Source organism: Pithys albifrons, chromosome Z, assembly GCF_047495875.1.
Source record: "Pithys albifrons albifrons isolate INPA30051 chromosome Z, PitAlb_v1, whole genome shotgun sequence".
NCBI lineage: Eukaryota > Metazoa > Chordata > Aves > Passeriformes > Thamnophilidae > Pithys > Pithys albifrons.
This window is the reverse complement of record NC_092497.1, coordinates 47329104-47349680: the sequence shown is the minus strand read 5'-3', so window position 1 is coordinate 47349680 and position 20577 is coordinate 47329104. Positions and strand designations below refer to the sequence as shown.

The following is a 20577-nucleotide window of genomic DNA, read 5'->3' as shown; positions in this document are numbered from 1 at the left end:
TACTGAAGTTATTATAATCTCTACATGTGAATCGTTTGTTATGTCACTTCTTCTATTCATTTAACTCTAATGTAATAAAAAACATCACTTCTGATCTTGTGCTTTTATTTTATAATCCATTAAAATGTTTGTATTCATTGACCTGTAGTCTAGGAAGAGCATCTCTGGAAACAGCTTTTGAGCTGATTGATTACCTTAAGAAAGAGAACAGCACTGCACCACTCACCCAAGCTTTGTTTCAGCTGAGTCTTATATACAACCTTTTAGATAAAAAGGGTGAACACCAACTGGCAGCACGAGTCATGGTATGTCTTAATTTTTTGTAAATTATAATTTGAAATAATTAGCTGTAATGAAATGTTGTACAGTTACATTATCTTTTTAAGTGTTGCCTGCTGAACATATCCAGTAATTTCACTAAGTAGGATGGGGATTCTGGATAGTTGCCAGTCTTGTCTGCTTTTGTTAATGAGCTCTTACTGAAATGCTCTATTTGTGGACTAGCTTCCTGCCCTCTGCTTTCCCCATTTCCACACCATACCAAATGCCCCAAACTGTTTTGTAGGGAGCATTTGTAGGGAGCATAGGGCAGTGGGAACACAGTGGTGTCTAGGCTTATGTTACAGTGCATGTAAAGGTCAATGTAGTACAAATATGTAATTAAACAGAGTCTGTGACATTTTTCCTGTACAGTAAAGTCATTCCCAAAAATTAGAGGGGCTGGAGATCGTAGATCTAATTGCTTTGTGCAGAGGCAGGAGAAAAAGACAGAACTATTTTCTGTAAAAATAGGAACACGTGAATGGTTGTCATTTCCCCATTCCAGTTATGTGACAGATGAATACAATGTAATGCTACAGACTTGGCAATGAAATCAATATTGCAGTCCTAATTCTTGATGAGAATATGTCTTTGATTTCTCTGTGTGCCTTCTTATTATGAAGCTTCTTCTTTATATTCATCTACTGGTTTAAAATATTCCTTGTAGCTTAATATTGTAGAACATTAGTAAAAGGATGTAGTCTGTGAGGAAAATTATTAAATTACGAGATAAAATAGCAAATGTTTTTGCTTTATGTTAGGTATGGATAATTAGTGAGTACTTAAGCAAACATAAGAAACAAAAAGCACTATTATAAGAATTTTTCAAAGTTTTACACATCTGCCCTATAAACAGCCCTGGCTATGGTTTGCAATGCAGTGTCTGTGCAGTTATATTTAAGTTCAGAACTTTCAGCTGAGATGTGGTAGCTGTCAGACACCTAGCTGTTGTTTTCGCAAGTTACAGAATTACAAAATTGAAGAGTGTTCAGCCTATACATAGATAAAAGTTGTTTCTTTGTGCTAATCTAAGGTATTATTAACTGTCACTTGGTGAAGTTAAAAGCAGTTAAACGTAAGGAAGTTGTAGGTAGTTGAGATGGCAAGCTGATTACAAGCAAGTCTGAACTGTGGCTTGAAGAGTAGTCTTCAGTTTCCATGTACAATTTAAGAAATAGACCTGGCCCATATTTCAGATCTGCATAGTATCTGATATTTATTCCTACAGATAAGGAGTGGCATATATAAATTGGAATAAACGAATGAAAACCTACTATGTTTAGCTTCCACAGTTCCATAAGTTAACTTTTTCTTTTTTTAAACTATTTTGTGTATAGAAAATCATTTTGGGAGGATTTAGCTATTACTCATATTTTTTTCCTCTTTTAGCATAGGATAGAGCAGTTGCTTGGAGAGAAAATCGACCAACAGCATTGGACAGATGATGGGACAATGTCGGAGCGAGAGCTCCGGTCAACACTGCTGGCTTTTGCCTGTACCCACGATATAAGAAACTGTAGAACAACTGCCATGGAGATGTTTGAGAGGTGGATGAAGTCTAACGGAACAGTAAGGTACCATAAAAACTGAGCTTCTGGTTCTTTCATCTATCTGTTTTCTTGTTACATTGCCACCATTGTACTGGGGGAAAATAACATCAAACAACAAAAAGAGCAATCAAAAATACTCCCCACCACAGCACCTCCAACAACTGAGAATAGATAAAGCACTTCATTTTTTCTATCTTTTACTATTCCATATGTAAAAGTAATTTTTGTTTTAATATGAGAGGGAGACTGTGCTAGACTTTGTCTCCAGTCTCATTAAGTGTGACTGCAAAACCAGCCACAAATTGCTTCCATCTCCATTTTCTAACCTGCATGCTGAAGGAGGATTACTTAGTAGCAACATCAAAACACACCTTTATATCTTGCAGAATTCATTCTGCTCTGGATTCATGTGTGTTTGAACCATAGAAAACTACTCAATGCTTTGTACAACTTATTGTGTTTTCATGTGACTAGTATGATTTGCTTTTTACTAGTGACTTAAAGTATTAGACCAGCATGAATTCAGTCCAGTAAACTTTAACAACTGCTACAGAATTAACTTTCTCTAAAAAGAGGCATCTCTTTCACATTAATCCTTTAATTTTGTGATTTCTTTTCCTTCTTTTCTCAGATGAACATTTTATGTCCCTTTTTTTGTTTGTTTTGTTGCTTTTGTTTTTCCCTTTAGTCTGCCTACTGATGTTATGAAAGCCATATTTACAGTTGGAGCCAAATCTAGTCATGGCTGGGAATTCCTCCTAAAGATGTACTCCTCTTCAGTTTCTGAAGCAGAGAAAAGCAAAATGATTGAAGCCTTGGCCAGCACAGAAGATGTCAGAAAGCTGATCTGGTATGAGAGAGACAAAAAGTTATGTGCTGTGTAAATTAAAAGTGTTAAAAATCTTCTTCAAAAAGTGCATTGCCTTTTCTCTATTGTTGAAAAAATTTCTGATTGCTAAAGAAAATCTATCCACATGTCTTGGACAGGCTTTCATACACATGCAGAATCTGATATTTTCTCTGTAAAATAATCTATGTAATAGAGCAGCACAAAAGACCAAATTCTGAATATTCATAAAGAGAAAAAAATTTAACTTAAAGGCTTTGCACTGCCGGTAGCACAAAATTTCAGATTTTATGGTACAGGTAACCTAATGACAGATTTTTCTATAGAGCCTTAAAAGATTGGTGTATTTTTATGTCTGAATTAATAACTGGTTAGGGTATGTTTTTGTTTGGCGTCTCACGCGCTTCTTTTTTTTCTTTCTTTGGGTGAAATTTTGACTTTACATTGTGCTTCAGCACTGCTCTATAGACCAAATCCCTGCATGGAGGACACCGAATTGTCCCAGTTTATTCTTCAGCTTTCTTAACTTTTCAACCTACTATTTTTCTTTTACAATTTGTTAGAATTTACTTCACCTTTTCCAACAGCAATGAAAATTCAGGTACTTGGCTTAGAGCTAAGGTCACTCTGATTTCTGGATTTAAAGCCGAATAAATAGAATTGTTATGAAATACACATTTGGTGTCTTCCAGATGCCAGAAGTTGTTTGCTTGATGTATTATACAATCTTTTCCCATCTAATTGAAGACTATCAAGAAGACCATGCGAAGATACTATTAGAGTTTTTTTCCTGTCTGTTTTCATATGCTTCCTCTCTTAGGCTAATGCAGAACAGTCTTGAAGGAGAAGTCATCAGGTCACAGGAGCTTTCACATATCGTAGCAACTGTTAGCCAGAGTTTGCCTGGATATTTGCTGGCCTGGGATTTTGTCAAAGAGAACTGGGAAAAGCTTACACGAAAGTAAGACTTTTGATGCAGTTGAAACTTCAAATTCAGAGTGGCAAAAGCACCTGTTTTGTTTCTTTTCAGCATAAGACAATAAATAGTTGTATTCATATAGGAAGATTTGTATTAAAAGTGTAAATCATGTTTTAAAATCTGAGTATACTAATAAAACTGATTGCATAAACTTTGAAGTCTCACCAAGGGTTGATAGGACTTTGGAGCTTCCTAGAACCTCATAGTAATTCTAAACAATCTTGATTTTCATTTCTCTTGAATGGTTGCTGTCTCTAGGATTATTGCTTCAGTTGCAAGATGTTTATGTGGATCAAATGGATTTAAAAGCAGACTCGGGGAATTAATTCAGCATTTATTTTTTCTGACTTTCTACAGCACTCCAAAATCCAAATAGCCACAAAATCCCACTTGCTTCCGAAATACATGTTCTCCTTAACTGGCCGTGAAGGATACCCAGTCGGAGAGCTGGCTCCCAGGCCTTCAGAAAGCTAACAGTAGTGGAAACCTCTGTTTCTAAATCTCACCTTTGATTTGAAACAGTTTCATATTGCTAGAAGAGCTTCTATTCAATGAAATTTCTACTCCACCAAGCTCTTTAGTTATGAAGTTACAAAGTTCCTTTACTTGAAACCAAACCTGGTTGCCGGTTAAATTACTGTGGAGCTTTGGAAGACATACCACAAATACAGATCTTGGTATTTGTTGTGTTGTGTCCTCAGTGCTTTACTATTTGACCTGTGATAAAATTTTGACAATTTGCTATGGCTTTTGCTCTGAAGTTGCATTTTTAGAGGGAATGGGGAACTAGGAGGTTGGATTTCTAAGACCTTATATTTCTTTTGAAAAATAAGATATGTAGACTTACAAAAATGGAGAAACAGAAATAGCAGAAAAGAACGTGTATATAAACTGAACCTGCATCTTTAAGTGTCTCCTAGTTAAAAATACTTGTTTCTTTTTCAGGTTTCACCTAGGCTCATATACTATCCAGAACATCATTAGCTGGTCAACTTCTCAGTTTGCAACTAAGCCGCATCTCCTTGAGGTTGGTGGCTTAATCTACCAGAAAGGGATATTTACTAGACCCAGTGCTGTTTTCATTTAGTTGAGAGATGAGGAAAATGCATGTTCACCTGTTATTTATAATCCTGGAGGCCCGTCTACAAGGTTATATACATCTGTTGCTTTCCCTGTTTCTTTTCACACATAGCAAATGTATGCATAAACATGTGGCAGATGATGTACTGAGTCTGTGGCAGAGTTGCGTTGTAGAGTTGAACCCAGTTATCGGTTTATACTGTTTTGTTTTCCTGTTCACTGCGGCACACTGTCTTCCAAAGTAATGATTTGATCTATATATAATTTTTGTCTAGATTTTGTAAAAAGGTATGCTTTCTGTATCTCTGGAATGTGATACCATGCCATAAAATTCTTTCTATGCTATTTTTTCTGCCAAGAAAAATACCAATACCAAGAAGTTATTGCAGAAGTTGAGTATCAGCTAAGAGCTGGTTATTAGCTGTTAGAAAGCTCTGTTGTCTTCCCTAACCAGGCATTGAAGTTCATGCGTCAAGAATCGTTTTAGTCCAGTGTTTTCATTCAGATAATTTGGTGGAGATAGTTGCTTGTGGTTTGATCTGTAGTATTCTAAGTGTTAGCTCTGACAGCTGCAATGATGAGTGGGTGTGGGACTGTTCCAGAATGCTGAAAAGGGTCCCTTGCAGCAATCAGTTCCTTTGTCACAGAACAGGACTCCTTTTTCAGAACTCTGAGTACTCTCAGGGTTTGATAAGTGAATGGCTGTTTACTGGTGAAACAATTTGTTGAAACCAAATTAGTTATTGCTGCTGTATCCTTGAAAAATGCTTTCCTTGCATTTTGGGAACTTCTTTAAGAGGTTTGCTTACTGCATAGGTGCAGATGATTCTCAAAAAAGGATTTGCTGCAACATATGTGTAGGTTTTGCTTCTGAACCTATTTGTGCAGCCAGAACTGATTTAAATTAAAATTTTTTTCTTTACTCTTCCTATGCAGGTGAAGTCATTTTTTGAGTCAAAATCAGAGGAGAGTTCTCAACTGCGTTGTGTAAAAGAAGCAATTGACACAATTCAACTCAATATCCAGTGGATGGAGAGGAACTTAGCAAAGCTGCAAAAACTGCTGTAGTGCCCATAATACTGTGGTGTGTCGTTTATTTAGGAGCTCTGTGAGCAGTTACTATGTTTCTTTTGCAAAAGTCAGCGTGAAATCAGGCATCACTGCAACATTGCACTATTAAGGAGTCTAGATAGCTCAGGGCATGACTCAGATAAATTTTTATTTTCCTTGAAGCATTTTTGAACAATATGTAAGTATTTACCCTAAAATAGTTTTGTCTATAGACTGAACATCTGCACAAATGGTTAAATATAATTTTATATGTGAAACTTATACCCTTTCCCTTGGAAGTTGTGTTGCAGTTTCTTAGCAGTGGGTCGCTATTGACAGGTCAGAAAGAAAGAGTTACCATGAACTATTACTTCTTTGCAGACTCTTACGGAGCAGTGGGGTTTTTTTAATGCAAAACTGTATGTGGTTTTCACATTTGTAGATATAGAAGCTATTGTGAAACAAAATTATATTTCAGATACATAAATAAGCAGTGAATCTTACAAAGTGCACAACTGAGGCAAAATAAATACAATTCCAATTTGAATTAAGTTTGGACTTTTTATTTTCATGGTGTTCTTTAGGAATTACACATACAAAAATAATTCTCATGCTAATAGTACACACTTTGATGTGTAAGGTGGCTGGATAGTAGAATGGAAAACAGGAAATAGAAGGCAAAACCAAGTGTTTTAGAGGTGAGATTTCCAAAAGCAGTGGTGTAACCTTGGAACTTTTACTCTGACTTTATCAGATAGTTTTGAGAATCTCATCGTGAATCACTGAACTTTAACTGATTTTGCTGTATTGATCTCTAACCAACTGCACAAAATTGCAATTTTCCAGGTTGCTTTATCTGTTAGACTGCCTGATTTATGCCCTTTCGATTACTAATTTTTAATTTCACCACTTGTTGCAGTAGATTTGTAATTAATAGATGTGTCAGTCACTTCATTTGTGTAAACTTCTGGGTTTTGCAGATCACAGTATAATTTGTTAACCTTGCTCATTCTTTATGACATAAGCTTTAGGAAAGCCTCACCCTGCCCTAAGCCCATGTCCAACATGAACCTTGCAGCACAGGCTGTGTGCCATGCACCAGGTCTCAGCCATTTCAGTCTTCATCAATTCCCAATATACTCAAAAAGTAGAATTACATATAAACATTTCTTATGAAGGAGGACTCCAGTACAATTACAAGCTTGGAGACTCCATGACAGAAAAATAAGTTTAAAACTTCTACAACTGACACATCAAAGTATGCATATGCAACAAACAGTAAAATTAAAACAACCTCCCCAGCTTTACAGACTTTTTGGCCTCCCACAGGATCCTTCTGGACAAAATGTCCAGCACTCAGCTGCATAAACACATCATGCAGTGGGTGAGCAATTGGCTCACAGGTGGAGCACAGAGGGTAACAGTGAATGGGGTAACATCAGAGTGGTGACCTGTCACTAGTGCGGTTCCACAAGGCTCTGTCCTTGGCCATGTGCTCTTCAATGTCTCCATAGATGACTTGAATGCAGGACTGGAAGGGACACTAAGCAAGTTTGCAGAGGACACAAAACTGGGAGGAGCTGTTGACTCCCTGGAAGGCAGGGAGGCCTGTTGCAGCCCTGATTCAGGTGGGTCTGAAGGACCACCTTACAAGTTTCATTTTCACCTTAAAAGGACATGTTTCCAGCCTCAACCAATTGGAGTCAGACCTTCGCACCTGGGGCGGGGTCACTTGAGGTCATATATTACCTGTGTTTTTGAATAAACTTGGGATTTGCTTGAACATCACATTGGTGTGCGCAGTCCACTAGCGCGTGGTCAGCAACACTTGGTGACCCCGATGTGATTTGAGGACATGGAAGCCATCTGCAGACCTGCCTAGAACCTTAAGGAGTGGCCCCTGAGAGCTGCTGAGCCCAGTTTTTTGGGTGCTTTGTGGAGAAGCCTCCGAGAGCTTCTATCTCCTGTAAACTTGGGAGTTTTTTTTTGTAGTGGCCTTGAAAGCTGCTGGAAGAACGTGGACTGAAAGAACCACGACCTTCAAACCAGTGAGTTAAAGAAACATGGGAAATTCCAACTCGACTAAAATGAACTTATTGCTTGATAAATTTGAAAAACTAGCTCGCGTTACAAAAACAAACATTGAAAGACAAGCATTACAGGAATTTTTTGACTGGTGCTTTAGTCGGGGGCACTTAACAGATGCCAATTCCACGTTTTCCATAGAATTGTGTGACAATATTGGGGCAGATTTGTGGAATTTAGCGCAGACTGCACCCGAAGAATTTTTGCTGCTCATTCCATCATATGCAGCTATAAGGAAAATGCTGTTAGAGGTAGAACGAGCCCGAAAAAACCTCGAGCTACCTGAGAGAAGGGAAAAAAGCCTGCTTCTGCAGAGCAGCTTTTCCCCTGAACATCCTTCTGCACCACCGTGGGCACCGCCGCTCGCAGAAATGCCGCTGTGGTACCACTCTCTGCCCGTGCTGCCTGCAGGACCCCCGCCATGGTACCCCTCTGCCACACCTGTGCCACTCGCGGAACCCCCGCCGCGGTACCCTTCGGCATCACACGTGCCGCTCACGGAACCCCCGCCACGGTACCCTTCAGCATCACCCATGCCGCCTGTCAGACCACCGCTGTCATTCCCTTCGGCATCGCCGCCACCCTATCCACAAGCGCGGAGCCCGGAGCTGAGCCACGGAGCCAGCGCTGTGCCATTCCCGTACCCACAGCCTGCTCCCACTCTGGAAAACCCAACAGAATCAACAGCAACCATGGAATCAAAGCATTTCCACGCCGTCCGTCACCGTAAACAGCCAAGAAGTCGTCTTTGCGCCGCCTTACAACTACCAAGAAACAGCCTATGCACAGCAAATGAGACCACCGGCTGCCGCTGTAGAAGCAGACGGACCTCAGCAGCAACCTTGGAACCCCACGAGACACGTTGCAGAAAACATCCAGCCATGCCAAACCATGAGTGACTTTTATTTTTGTCCTCAATCCGAGAAAACGTGATGGGGGGTGCCCTCAGCCGAGAGAGAGATGAGGGAAGGCAGCCTTCCCCCTGTCCATCCACCTTCGGCGCCACCGCCACCGCCACCAGCAATGCCCTGCGGGTACCTCGGGGCTGGAGTCGTGCCTCCACCGCGCTCCCCGCCGCCCTGCGGGTACGCCGGAGTCGCTCCATTGCAGCAGGAAACTGCCGCGGGAGACATTTCAGCGGGGCTCGAAACCGCGTGGCCCGGAAAACAAAGAGACCACGTGATCGCAAAGCCTGTGAAAAGTCACCATGCGGCTGAGCCAAACAAAGAGGTTGCGCGCGCATTCAGCAACGAGGTGCAAGGACCGCCTAACCCCCCTCCCTACTGCCTGCCAATCAAGACGCATGCGCCAGGCGCGGGTCCCCCGCAGCCCGCAGGGGCCGGGGTCGGCTCCAAATTCGCCCGCCCCTGGGGCGGATCAGTTCCAGTGCCACCCCCACCACCTCCTGCATGGATCAACTGCGTCATGGAGAGGGGTGAGACTTCTCCCCAGTGGAGTGGAGCCAGCGGAGCTCCCCCCGGGCGTTCCACAGCGCAGGCCTCCCAGGAGCGAGTTCCCATGGCGCCGGTCACGCAAGACACAAGCTCTGCAGCACCAGCGGGGACCCTCTCCCCGATAGCCGTGCGCTGCCCGCAGCTGCCAACACTGGCACCGGAACCCCCAGCACCCGTAGGGACTTTCCTTGCGCCGGCAACCTGGTACCTGCAGTCTTCATCACCGACAGCCACACCCACCAGCTGTATCCCAGAATGGAGAGCAGCATCACAGCCGTTTAAAGGCACAGCACCAAAAGAAAAAGAAGCCTCTGTTTGGGACATGCTGGGGGGAGCTGGGAATCACGATGTAGTAAAAAAGGGATTTGAAAGACCCAAAAATGCTGCTTTAGCTGTTTTTTCTAACGTTCCTAGAACAGGGAAGCCTCTGGTAACTCAAAAGACCATTTCAGAAGCCTTCACAGCTATGGTCAAGCCAGATGAAAAGCATCTAGCCACCATAATTCAAAGGGTAGTTAAATCTCGAGAGTATCTAAGTGTATCTCTTGCATTTGTGACTTGTCTTGTTGCTGTTACTAATCAAAATGTATGGATAATGCTTTCTCAACAGGCAAATCTGGAAAATTTCTGCTCAGATAACATGGTTAAAGCAGGAGAACCAAACAAAGTGTGCCTTATAGGAATACCTTATCATAACATCAAAGATTTCATTCCTTTTGGTATTGAGGAAGCAAAAGTGTCCTGCAGTGGTACTGGAGAAACCATAGCAGACATCATATGGCAATTGAATACTTCCTTAGAGAGAGATCCGCAAGAGCTAAAGTTAGTAGGAGCTCTCCCTGGAAATGAGTCATGTGTTGAATTTCACCCTGTGCATTCCAGTGTATCTGAATGGTCAAACAAACACTGGTCACAGCAATATTTTCCTGTGAGAAACACAGATGTCACTCCTCATAATAAGAGTTACACCAACAGCAGTTGGTGTTGGAATGTTGTTAGTTCACAAAATACAAGTTACCCCAAAACAAGATTGGTTCACACAAAAGGTAACCAGAGAAGAGCATGGCCTCCTGGATATTTCTTAATTTGTGCTAATAGAGCATGGCCTGGAATACCTGCCCAGGTAAAAAGTGGACCTTGTTACTTAGGCCAGCTGACCAAATTTACACAATCAATACAAGAGCATGTTAAGTGGTCTAGTCCTCAAGCTGAGGAAAACACCATAGAACATTGGAGTGATACAAGAAATTTGCTAGCAGCAGTTTTTTCCCCAGTTGGTGTAGACAGAGCATTACGTTTAGTGCAAATGCTTAACTACTGGGTGCAAGAACAACTAAACATCATTGCCAAAATGCTTAATGATTTCTCAACAGATGCTGATAGGATAGAACAAGCAGTATTACAAAACAGAGAAGCCCTGAGATTCTTGCTGATGATTCATGGTTACCAATGTGATGAGTTTGAAGGAATATGTTCCACAGAATTAAGCAAACACTCCAAAGAAGCCCAAGCAGTGAAAAATAATCCTGACAAGCTAACAGCTAACATTTCTCCTTTAAAGAAATGGGTTCATTCCCTGAGCCTATTAAGCTGGCAAGAAGCAGCGCTGATTCAAGGAGTATTGATCCTAGTTGTTATTATGATTTGTTTGATTGTTCTTATTTGCAGGACTAGTCATTAACTGTCCAATCAAACAAGAACAGTCCAGTTCAAGTTAGCATGTTGTTTAGCCTGTATTCTGAAATTCTGTTAATTTTCAGTTAAAGTGCAGTTTTAAGCTTATTGCACTACCAAGTTGCCCAGCAGGCTGTAGGGGTAAGGACACCTGTCCCCTCAGCTGCTGAACATTTTCTGCAGAATGTAAGTAGTTATGTTTAGCCTTTGTGAATTTTCTCTGTGAATTCACACTTGTTTACTGCTTCAACAAGAGTGTATAAAGTGACTAAAAATCAAAGCTTCATTCTCAGGCCTCTGTGATGGCCACACAGAAGTTCTGAGAATGGACCTTGAACTATAGCATAAGGAGATTTAGCTCAGCTGGACTGAACTTGCTTCTTTGCTAAGTGAAGTCACTCTACACTCTTGGACAATTTGCACAAAATTTAATAAAATTTGTAGCTTGTTTACAGTGGTTTGTGCAGTGACGACTGCACAAAAAGACCACAATTTCATGCGTGAAAGAAAAGTTTCTTGTTTTGCACTAGTTGTAAGTTTGCAAATTCCAAGCATACATGTCTTAGTCATGTATTAGTTTGTGTTAGTTTACAAAGGTTACTGTACCTCCTTCCAAAGTTCTATGTTGAAAAGAGAAGGGGAGGTAGGGATATGTAACCTGCAAATACCCTGTTAAGTCTTTGAATTAACAAAATCTAAAATCTTCAAAATGTTATTTCTCATTTTTCAAAATTTTCAGCCTTTCTGTAACGATTTCCCCATTGGATAAGTTAGCTAAGGAGTTATGTGTATTATGTTGTTTGCATTTTTGCTTTGTTCTTTGAAACAAAAGGGGGAGATGTTGCAGCCCTGATTCAGGTGGGTCTGAATGACCACCTTACAAGTTTCATTTTCACCTTAAAAGGACATGTTTCCAGCCTCAACCAATTGGAGTCAGACCTTCGCACCTGGGGCAGAGTCACTTGAGGTCATATATTACCTGTGTTTTTGAATAAACTTGGGATTTGCTTGAACATCACATTGGTGTGCGCAGTCCACTAGCGCGTGGTCAGCAACAGAGGCCCCTGCAGAGAGACTTGGATGAAATTAGAGGACTGGGCAGTCACCAGCCATGTGAAGTTCAACAAGGGGAAGTGCCAGATTCTGCTTCTGAGATGGGGCAACTCTGAATGTACAGAGACTGGGGAATGAGATGCTGGAGAGCAGTGCCACGGAAAAAGACCTGGGGGTCCTGGTTGACAGCAAGTTGTATATGAGTCAGCAGTGCCCTGGCAGCCAGAAGGGCCAACTGTGTCCTGGGGGGCATCAGGCACGGCATCACCAACCCAGTTGAGGGAGGGGATTGTCCCACTCTGCTCTTCACTGAGGCAGCCTCATCTTGGACATTGTGTGCAGTTTTGGCACCACAATAAAAAAGATGCTAAACCATTAGTTTCCAGAGGAGATCAACAAAGATGCAGCTCCTCAGCAGAAAGAGGCTGTGCAAGAACGGAGTGGCTCCAGCACTCACTGCTGTCTTCCACATCCTCTTCAAACCAGCCACCAGCAGACATCAGCTAAAGCTACGGGGTGGTAAGAGGAGAAGGCATCCTCACATCCTCAGCTGCAGAAGCTTTGTGTCCCTGAAAGCAGAAACCAGGGCCCAAGGCTACTAGCATGGGCAATCCTCTCCCGCCACAGCTGGGAGCAGGCATTTACCTTGCCATTTCCTTCCAATCAGCATCTTCACCCCCTTTCACACAGATCGTGTCCAGCTCGAGAACAAGTCATGAAGGATGTTCTGCTCATCCTTCTTGGTCCTGAGGATGAACTGTACCCACTGGGATGGGGTATCTGGGATAAAAATCAAAACTTCATCCTGTTACTATGCCTATCACGTTCACATGCAAAGTGGGCATCAGATGGGCACCAGTTCAGTCGTAAATATTGGGCTGGGCCCTTTCCTGTGGATCTGTCCAGGCTTGCCCAGAGCCACAAAGAAGGAGAAACACCTATTCATCTTTGCATAAGGATGGACTGCTCTCCTCCCCCACATTTCCATATTTAAAGATAGTATCCCTCTGAGGAAGATGAGCTTAGCTAAATTTGACATTTAACTGCCTTAAATAAAAATTGAAATAAAATCTTAAAAGTCTGGAAAAAAGGCATCTAGCTAAACAATGCCACCTTGCCTCAGAGGAACAATTAGCCACATAGAATGGCTTGCAGAAGACCCCACGTAATGTCCACATAACCCTAAGATGATTAGTGAATGCTGGGGCTTTGACTTACATAGTAGTTCTGGTCTGCTGGGGCAGAGTCCTCCTGCTTGTTTTCAATGCTTCCAGCTGTGGGGTTGGTTATGCCAGTGGCTCTGCCTCTCCAGTAGCATCTGCATGCCTGTGTACAGGATCTGGTGGTCTGCAAAAATGTGGCATTTCCTTCACTCTTGATGTTGTGGAGATGGTTGATACAGAAGCCACAGTTAAATCACTGCATCCATTCCAGGAGGAAACACCAACTTCTCTTAATTTTATTTTCACTGGAATCCTGCATGTTACAGACCTATCATTTTTTCCAATCCCATTTTACTCATCCTTTGCAACAACAGAACAACAGCAAGTGCTGGTAGCAAGCATCCTGAAATTATGGAACCTTTTCTCAAATTTAAGTTTTGCCTGGATAACTCAGTCTTGCTCATGAAGCAGTGACAGAAAGTAATTATTTTTAAAATCTTTGTATGGTACAAGGCAACAAGAGAAGACCAATATAATAATATTGGTCCTATAATAATAAACTAAAAAAAAAAACAAAAATGAAAATCATAGACTCCATCAGCAGCCATCACATCATTCTAATCTGTCCAAGCCAGGAGCAGCCTTTGCGAAAAATCAAGCCATGAATTACCTAGCTCCATGCCTCTGGGGGGGGCTTTTCCCCTTGGTTTAGAAGGTGTAATATTGAAAAACTGTGAAAATAACTGTGTTTATTTATATAGTAGCAAGGTACATTTGCTGCATGTGCTGGGACAATGAGATAGGGATGTTGAAGGGACTTTGTGCAATGCACTGTGGTGGTGGCCCTTCTAACAGGATTTCAGCAGAGACTTGCCTTCTAACTCTTCCTTCTCATAGTGAATATTAGCAGCATTGCTGTTTTTTCCCTGATCGGTTGCTGCTTTTTCACTGTGCCTCTGTACAGCAATGAGGAGGTAAAACCTGGGGCTGTGTGTGTACAGCTCCTTTACATCCTCCCAGCCATCAACCATTTCTGTATCCGTGCAAGTCCACAAGAATCACACCGCTGCATGCCTCTTGCTGCAGGCATGATTCTAAAAACATGCCTTGTGGTTTTCCTCATACCCAAATAAAATGCCCATAATGTCATATAACATATGCAACAGGAATCTGGAAGTATTTGCTATAAGGGGAGAGCTGAAAGTTTCAGGCCAAAAATAAGCCTACCTTGTGCCTGTGCTAAGGAAGACAAAAAAATGCCAACCCAACCCAACCCAAGAACACAACCAAAAAACAACAAAAACATACGTAAAAAATCAAAACAACGAACAAAAACCCAAACCAAAGCAAAAACAACCAAAATGCCCCAAAACTAACTAACCAAACAACAACAACAAAAAACACCAATTAAAACCAAAACAAAAACCTCCACTTTTCACCACAAGAAGTTTCAGCCTCCAAAAATGGCACCTGCAGGTCTCACTAGATTGCACTTGACCACAGGACATGACCATCAACAACAAATACCCTTGAGAACCTGCAAGGATGAACCTTCACTTTCAGCCCAACAAGGCTCAGGCTTCCATTGCTACAAGCACACTTTCCAGGGAAAACTTCATTTTCTTCTGCAAAAATCAAGGCCTGAAAGCTAGTGCCCCCTTTGCCAGAAATACTACTGCCAGCACTGCATTAAGAACATTTGTGTCTTAAAAGCCATAAAAGGATTACAGAAACAAACTGAAGTACGTGGTTTTTATTCTCTTTTCCTCTAAGAACAAAGGATGAGGGAGGGGATTACCAGAGTTACTGAGTTCAAAACATAAATACTCAGCCACATCTCACACTCAAGTCCAACAGCACCTTGAGGAAGGGCAGCCTGGAGCATAAGTCATGGTGGGGAGGGATGGACAGGCTCCAGTGCAGGCTGCAGTGGGCTACAGCCCTTTCCTTCTGGGGCAATGCCTGCTGCTCCAAAGGTAGTCTCAGTGCCAAAGGCCTGCTCTGTCCTGAACATGCTCCGTCCTGCACATGCTCCTCCTCTGCATGCAAGCAAATGCTGATGTTGACTAAGTTTTTGAAATAAAGTTGCCTGTTTTCACAGTTAACCATTTTTGCAGCCCCACTCAGTCTCCTGTGCAAGGTGAGGTCTCCCTGGGCCAGCACTTGCAAAATGAGCCTACTGGCAGGCAAGTCGGGCACCAAGGGAAAGGGTCCCTCCAAAGTGCTGGAACTGTGCCTGCTCAGAGAGGAGGGTGAGGGTGCAGGGGGAAGAAGGGAGCACAGGTCCTGGGGGCTTACAGGTCTTGGGGCCAACAGCTGGAAATGCACTGGGTCTTAGGCTGCTGACCAGTGGGATGCCTCTTTGTCAGGAGGGATTGGGTGGGGATGGCATGGGATAATGGCTAGGGTTAAAGTTTAGAGGAGCCTGCGAATCTAGGGTTACATGCAGCTGCTACTCCCTAGATGGAATGTGGTCAACATGATCCCCATACAACAACAAGCATCTGCTCAGAGGAATGGAACAATGTGGAGCAAAATGGTGACTACACGGCCCCTCTCCATCAACATCCTGTCAGAAAGGGGGAGCGTTGCAGTACCTTGAAGTTCATGAAATCATACAGTACCTGTCAACTAAGGGAGATAGATCAAGGTGTTCTGCTGCTGAGCCAACAACCATGTCAAAACCTCCTCAGCTGTCAAGCCATGACCACCCCTCATGCCCCCCTATTAAGGCATGGCGAGAAAACTTTATACCAATCAGAAATAAAAAGTGTTTATGACTAAAGCTACTCAAGCTCCACCTAAATATGAAGAAAGAGTATAAAACTGTGTTGGGGATAGGGGAAAAAAATGAGGACTCCACTGAAACCGCAGAGATCCACTGACAGGCTGAACTTTTCTACCCCCCCAGTAGGGAAGCCTATTGGGTAAGAACCGTGTTCTGTGCACACTAAATGCTGCTTTTAGGACTAGAGCCTGTGCTTGCTTTGTAGATTGCTTTAAACACATTTTTGCAGTCAGACACTATTACTGACAACCCACAGGCCTTATTGACCTGTCACAATTTGTATCAATAAAGACTGTTATTCTGTAAACTGTTTGAGTCCTTTACAGGTGCTAGCAGTTGCCAGCAGTGGATAACACACTGGGAAGACCTGCTGAGGTGTCTCCAATCTGTTGGCTTAGTCCTCCCAAAAAAGGCAGTTGAATCACCCTCCAATCTGGGGAAACTGTTGGGGAAGGGTCAACCCCTTATGGGACACTGACAGATTGGTTGGGCATTAGAGTTTCATTTTCCCTGCAGCACTGACAGGGTCGAGAAAATCTCCCCTCTCTAAGGGCTGGGTAAACCCCTGGCTTTTCATGGGACATTGTGTGTGTACAGTGCACCAGGGAACTCAAAACTGGACTCTGTATGTCTGGGCAGGAACCTTCCAGCTCCTTGGTCTTCCATGAACTTCACCAGAGGAAAGTTAAGAAAATTGGAAATTGGTCACCAAGCGGAGGAGCTTATTGGCTGTAGCTGAAATGACAGTCCAGCACACAGCATTGGCTCTACCTTGGAAACAGGGGTAAGCTGTTCAGCAGTCAGATGGAAGCAACTAAATAAACAGGCTTAACCTGAAGAGGCTCCAGTTTCTTCTATTAAAGGAAAATGACACTTAGTGGAGTTGTTCATAGTTAGTCTATAAACACTGCCAAAAAGGCTTAGGCCTAGGGACTGTTACACTTGCTTAGTTGATTTTCCTGTCTCAAGCAAGGCAGATGGAAACAGTGTCACAAAAGTTGTTTTAAAAACCCCAGTGTGTTGCTCGTTGTTGCTGCAAATTCTGTAAGCGTTTCAGGTGAAAAGTGAAAACTTTTCTCATTAGCAGAGTACTGGCACAGGTTGCCTAGAGAAGCTGTGGATGCCCCATCCCTGGAAGGGTCCAAGGCCAGGTTGGATGGGGCTCTGAGCAACTGATCTGGTGGAAGGTGTCCCTTTGTGTGGGCTAGGGCATTGGAACTAAATGATCTTTAAGGTTCTTTCCAACCCAGACCGTTCTATGGCTCTATGATTCTACGTTACCTCTCTGCCAATGCCCAGATCATGGAACCAGCCCCTCTGTGACATCAGCCCTGGGGCTGAGGGCACTGCAGGCAGCACTGGTGCTGTGGGCACTTTGTTGGCAACTGTGCTGTTGGCAAGAGCCCTCACTCCTTGCAGCTGACTTGTGTTGCTGGCAGCCATGATTGTGCTGCGCCTCCTCATCCTGCTGGCCACGTGTGTGGCCGCACATGGCACATCAAGCACCTGCGGGTAAGCGAGCCCAAGCTCCGGGAGGGAGCCTAGGCAAGCCTTAGGGGCTACCTTGAAGGTGCCCACTTGCCCCTTGTGGCTACACCAAAGCTTCCCAAACCCAATGTAGGAGCCTCAGTTCCTTGCCAGCACCCAGATTGCTGGCACAAGTCCTCTACAGGGCTGAAGCAGAAACAGAGGCAGACAGATGCACATCCCATGGGATTCCCTGGCCTGCTGGCTGTGCAACCAGTGCCTTGTGGGGAGGGAAGCCGGCTGACCTTCTGCCTGAGCAGCTGCAAGCCCTTGAGCAGAACAGTAATGACTTTCTACTTACAGACGCATCTGTGGGCTCCGACCCGTGCCCTACAGCACGTCACGCATCGTGGGTGGCATCCAAGTCCCGCCAGGAACCGGAGCCTGGGCTGGGATAGTCAGCATCCAGAATTACTGGACACCACAATGGTCTATGCATGTCTGCGGAGGGACCCTCATCAGGCCACAGTGGGTCCTCACAGCTGGCCACTGTGTCGCTAACCGCACAAAGTAAGGAGGACCGGGGAACTGGGATATCCCCACCTCCCAGCAGGTGCTTTGCACACAGCACCACATGCTACTCCCACCCATTTCCTGGCAGCATACCCAGTGCCTGGGCAGTCCCGTGGTGTAAAGGAGAGCACTCTGGACTCCGAATCCCAAGGACCTGAGTTCGAGTCTCAGTGGGGACCATCCCCTAGCAGTTCAATGCCTCCCTGCCATCCCATCCTGTCAGATCTCGAATGCTAAGCAGTGTCAGCCCTGGTTAGTACCAGGTGCTGTAGACAGTCCTGAGGACTTCACAGTCACCGTCCAAGCTCACTTGGCCATGGCAAATGGACCTTGGGACTTAAATGGTGGGGCCAGTTCTGTGCATGCTGTGTCTCACCTAAAAAATCCACTGCGCAGGCTGGAAGGGCATGTGGGGAGAGCCCTTCCCAAATCTTCATTCCTGAAGTCTGGCCATACATAACCCAGTGCCTGGGCACTGCAGAACCCAGCTTAGACACCGCTCAGGGAGAAAGCTGGGCTCATGCCACTGCTTCCTAGCGGCCTCTGGCTTGGCATGGCTGGAGCCTAAGGCATGCTAGTGCAATCACACCCCGCGTAGCCCTGCTTTCCTCTCTGCCTTGGGAAGTGGGAAATAGAAGGCAGAGAAGTGCTGGGCTGCTGCAGCACACAGCTCTGCTCCCTCTCACCTCTCTCTCCATCTGCTTTTCAGTCCTCTGAGTGAGTGGGCTGTGGTGGCTGGGACCACCTTTTTTACTGACAAGGGCCCTGGTGCACAAATGCGCCGGATCAAGCAGGTGCGGATACACAAACACTACAATGTCACTGTGTATGACATCGCCGTGCTGGAATTGGAGAAGCCGATCACATGCACGCCCTCCATTCAGCTCGCCTGTCTGGCCCGTTCCACTGTGAGCGTGTCAGCGCAAAACTGCTATGTCGCTGGCTGGGGTGACACCTGGGTAAAAGGTGAGTTCCCCAAAAGGACTTGTGCCCTGAGGGCAGGCTTGGCACACTGGGGAGGGATGGGTGGGGCTTCCTGACGGCAGAGGCCAAAGTCAGAGCTGGGCTGTGGGACATATGCCTCTGGAGAGAAGGGCCCGGCCACTTCCTGAAGCCAGACAGCAGTGACACAGTCCTCCAACACCTCTCCAAAGGCACAGCCAAGCCCTAGGGAAGGGCTTCCCCCACAGACAGGCCAGGGGAATGGGCAAGAAGCTGCTGGGACCTCATTCTTTTCTCTGCTCACAGCTCAAGTTCCAGCAGAGGCCAGGCTGAAGGAGGCCAAGGTCCTCCTCATCGACACCCAGCTCTGCAACAGCACCGAGTGGAACATGGGGCGTCTAGCACCCGACAGCGTGTGTGCTGGGTACCCAGAGGGTGGCACGAACACCTGCCAGGTAGGATCATGCTAGAGTTCACTCAGCGCCCAGCAGCGCGGGGAGTCACATCACCACTGCCCAAATACAGCCCAGCGCAGGCTCTGCCTGGCCAGCTGAGCTCCCAGCCCTGGAGCCACACCACCACTGGGGTTCCCCTCCCCTTCCCCATCCATGGGTTCTTGCCCAGTTCCCCCCTTGTTCCAGCTGCCTGGCACTCCTCACAGAGAGGCCATCTAGTGCTCTTGGCAGCTCAGAGGTCCAGGTATCAAGCCTGGAACACCCATTCTCCACACCTCCAGGATCTCTGAGCACAGAGGAGAGGGACCCCTACCTTACAGGCCCCTAATCTGCTCCTAGCCAAGGTTTAGCATCTGAGCAGAGCCTTGCTCTGCCAGGAATGTGGCTCTGGCAGGGGCTGGGAAAGCAAAGGAGCCAGCCCTACATGCTGACAGGGCCCACTCAGTGCCACGTTAATCCTCTCTGCTGCATTGCAGGGTGACAGCGGGGGACCTCTTGTCTGCAAAGATAGCAAAGCTGACATCTACTGGCAAGTTGGCCTGACCAGCTGGGCGTTTGGCTGTGCCAGACCCAAAAAGCCTACAGTCTTTATGTCCACTCAATACTACTACAACTGGATCCTGGAACAAGTAAGCCAGAGCACAGCAGTACCAGTTACTCCAACACCAGCAAAACCCTGTCCATTCCCACGAGAGAAGCTGCAGCAGTTCTTTAAACTACTGCAGGAGCTCTTGAAGTTCCTTAAGGCAAAAACAGCTTGAGCAGCAAAATGGACAGGCTCCAGTGCAGGCTGCAGTGGGCTACAGCCCTTTCCTTCTGGAGCAATGCCTGCTGATCCAAAGGCAGTCTCAGTGCCAAAGGCCGGCTCTGTCCTGCATACGCTTCTCCCCTGCATGCAAGCAAATGCTGACGTTGACTTAGTTGTTCTTGAAATAAAGTTGCCTGTTTTCAGTTAACCATTTTTGCAGCCCCACTCAGTCGCCTGTGTGTGGCAAGGTCCTCCTGCACTGGCACCTGCAAGTTGGACACCAAGGGAAAGGGTCCCTCTGAAGGGCTGGAACTGTGCCTGCTCAGAGAGGAGGGCGAGGGTGCAGGT

General features: G+C 44.8%; 2 protein-coding genes across 4 annotated transcripts in view; both read left to right on the top strand.

Annotated features, from left to right (window-relative positions):
- The window catches only part of LNPEP (leucyl and cystinyl aminopeptidase), a 64998-nt gene extending 58624 nt beyond the window's left edge, over positions 1-6374 (top strand). For all 3 annotated transcript variants that reach the window (XM_071580295.1, XM_071580296.1, XM_071580297.1), the window contains 6 exons: positions 149-305; positions 1711-1895; positions 2560-2721; positions 3539-3679; positions 4643-4724; positions 5714-6374. In XM_071580295.1, coding sequence (XP_071436396.1) covers positions 149-305; positions 1711-1895; positions 2560-2721; positions 3539-3679; positions 4643-4724; positions 5714-5845 — 859 coding nt within the window. In that variant the 3' untranslated portion in view covers positions 5846-6374. The remainder of the gene's footprint in view (positions 1-148; positions 306-1710; positions 1896-2559; positions 2722-3538; positions 3680-4642; positions 4725-5713) is intronic.
- Positions 6375-17485: 11111 nt separating this feature from the next.
- LOC139685036 (acrosin-like) lies at positions 17486-20242 on the top strand. The gene is made up of 5 exons (XM_071581553.1): positions 17486-17556; positions 17875-18081; positions 18794-19050; positions 19333-19481; positions 19958-20242. Exons 1-5 carry the CDS (start codon positions 17486-17488, stop codon positions 20240-20242), a joined length of 969 nt encoding a protein of 322 aa, XP_071437654.1.
- Positions 20243-20577: the final 335 nt, after the last annotated feature.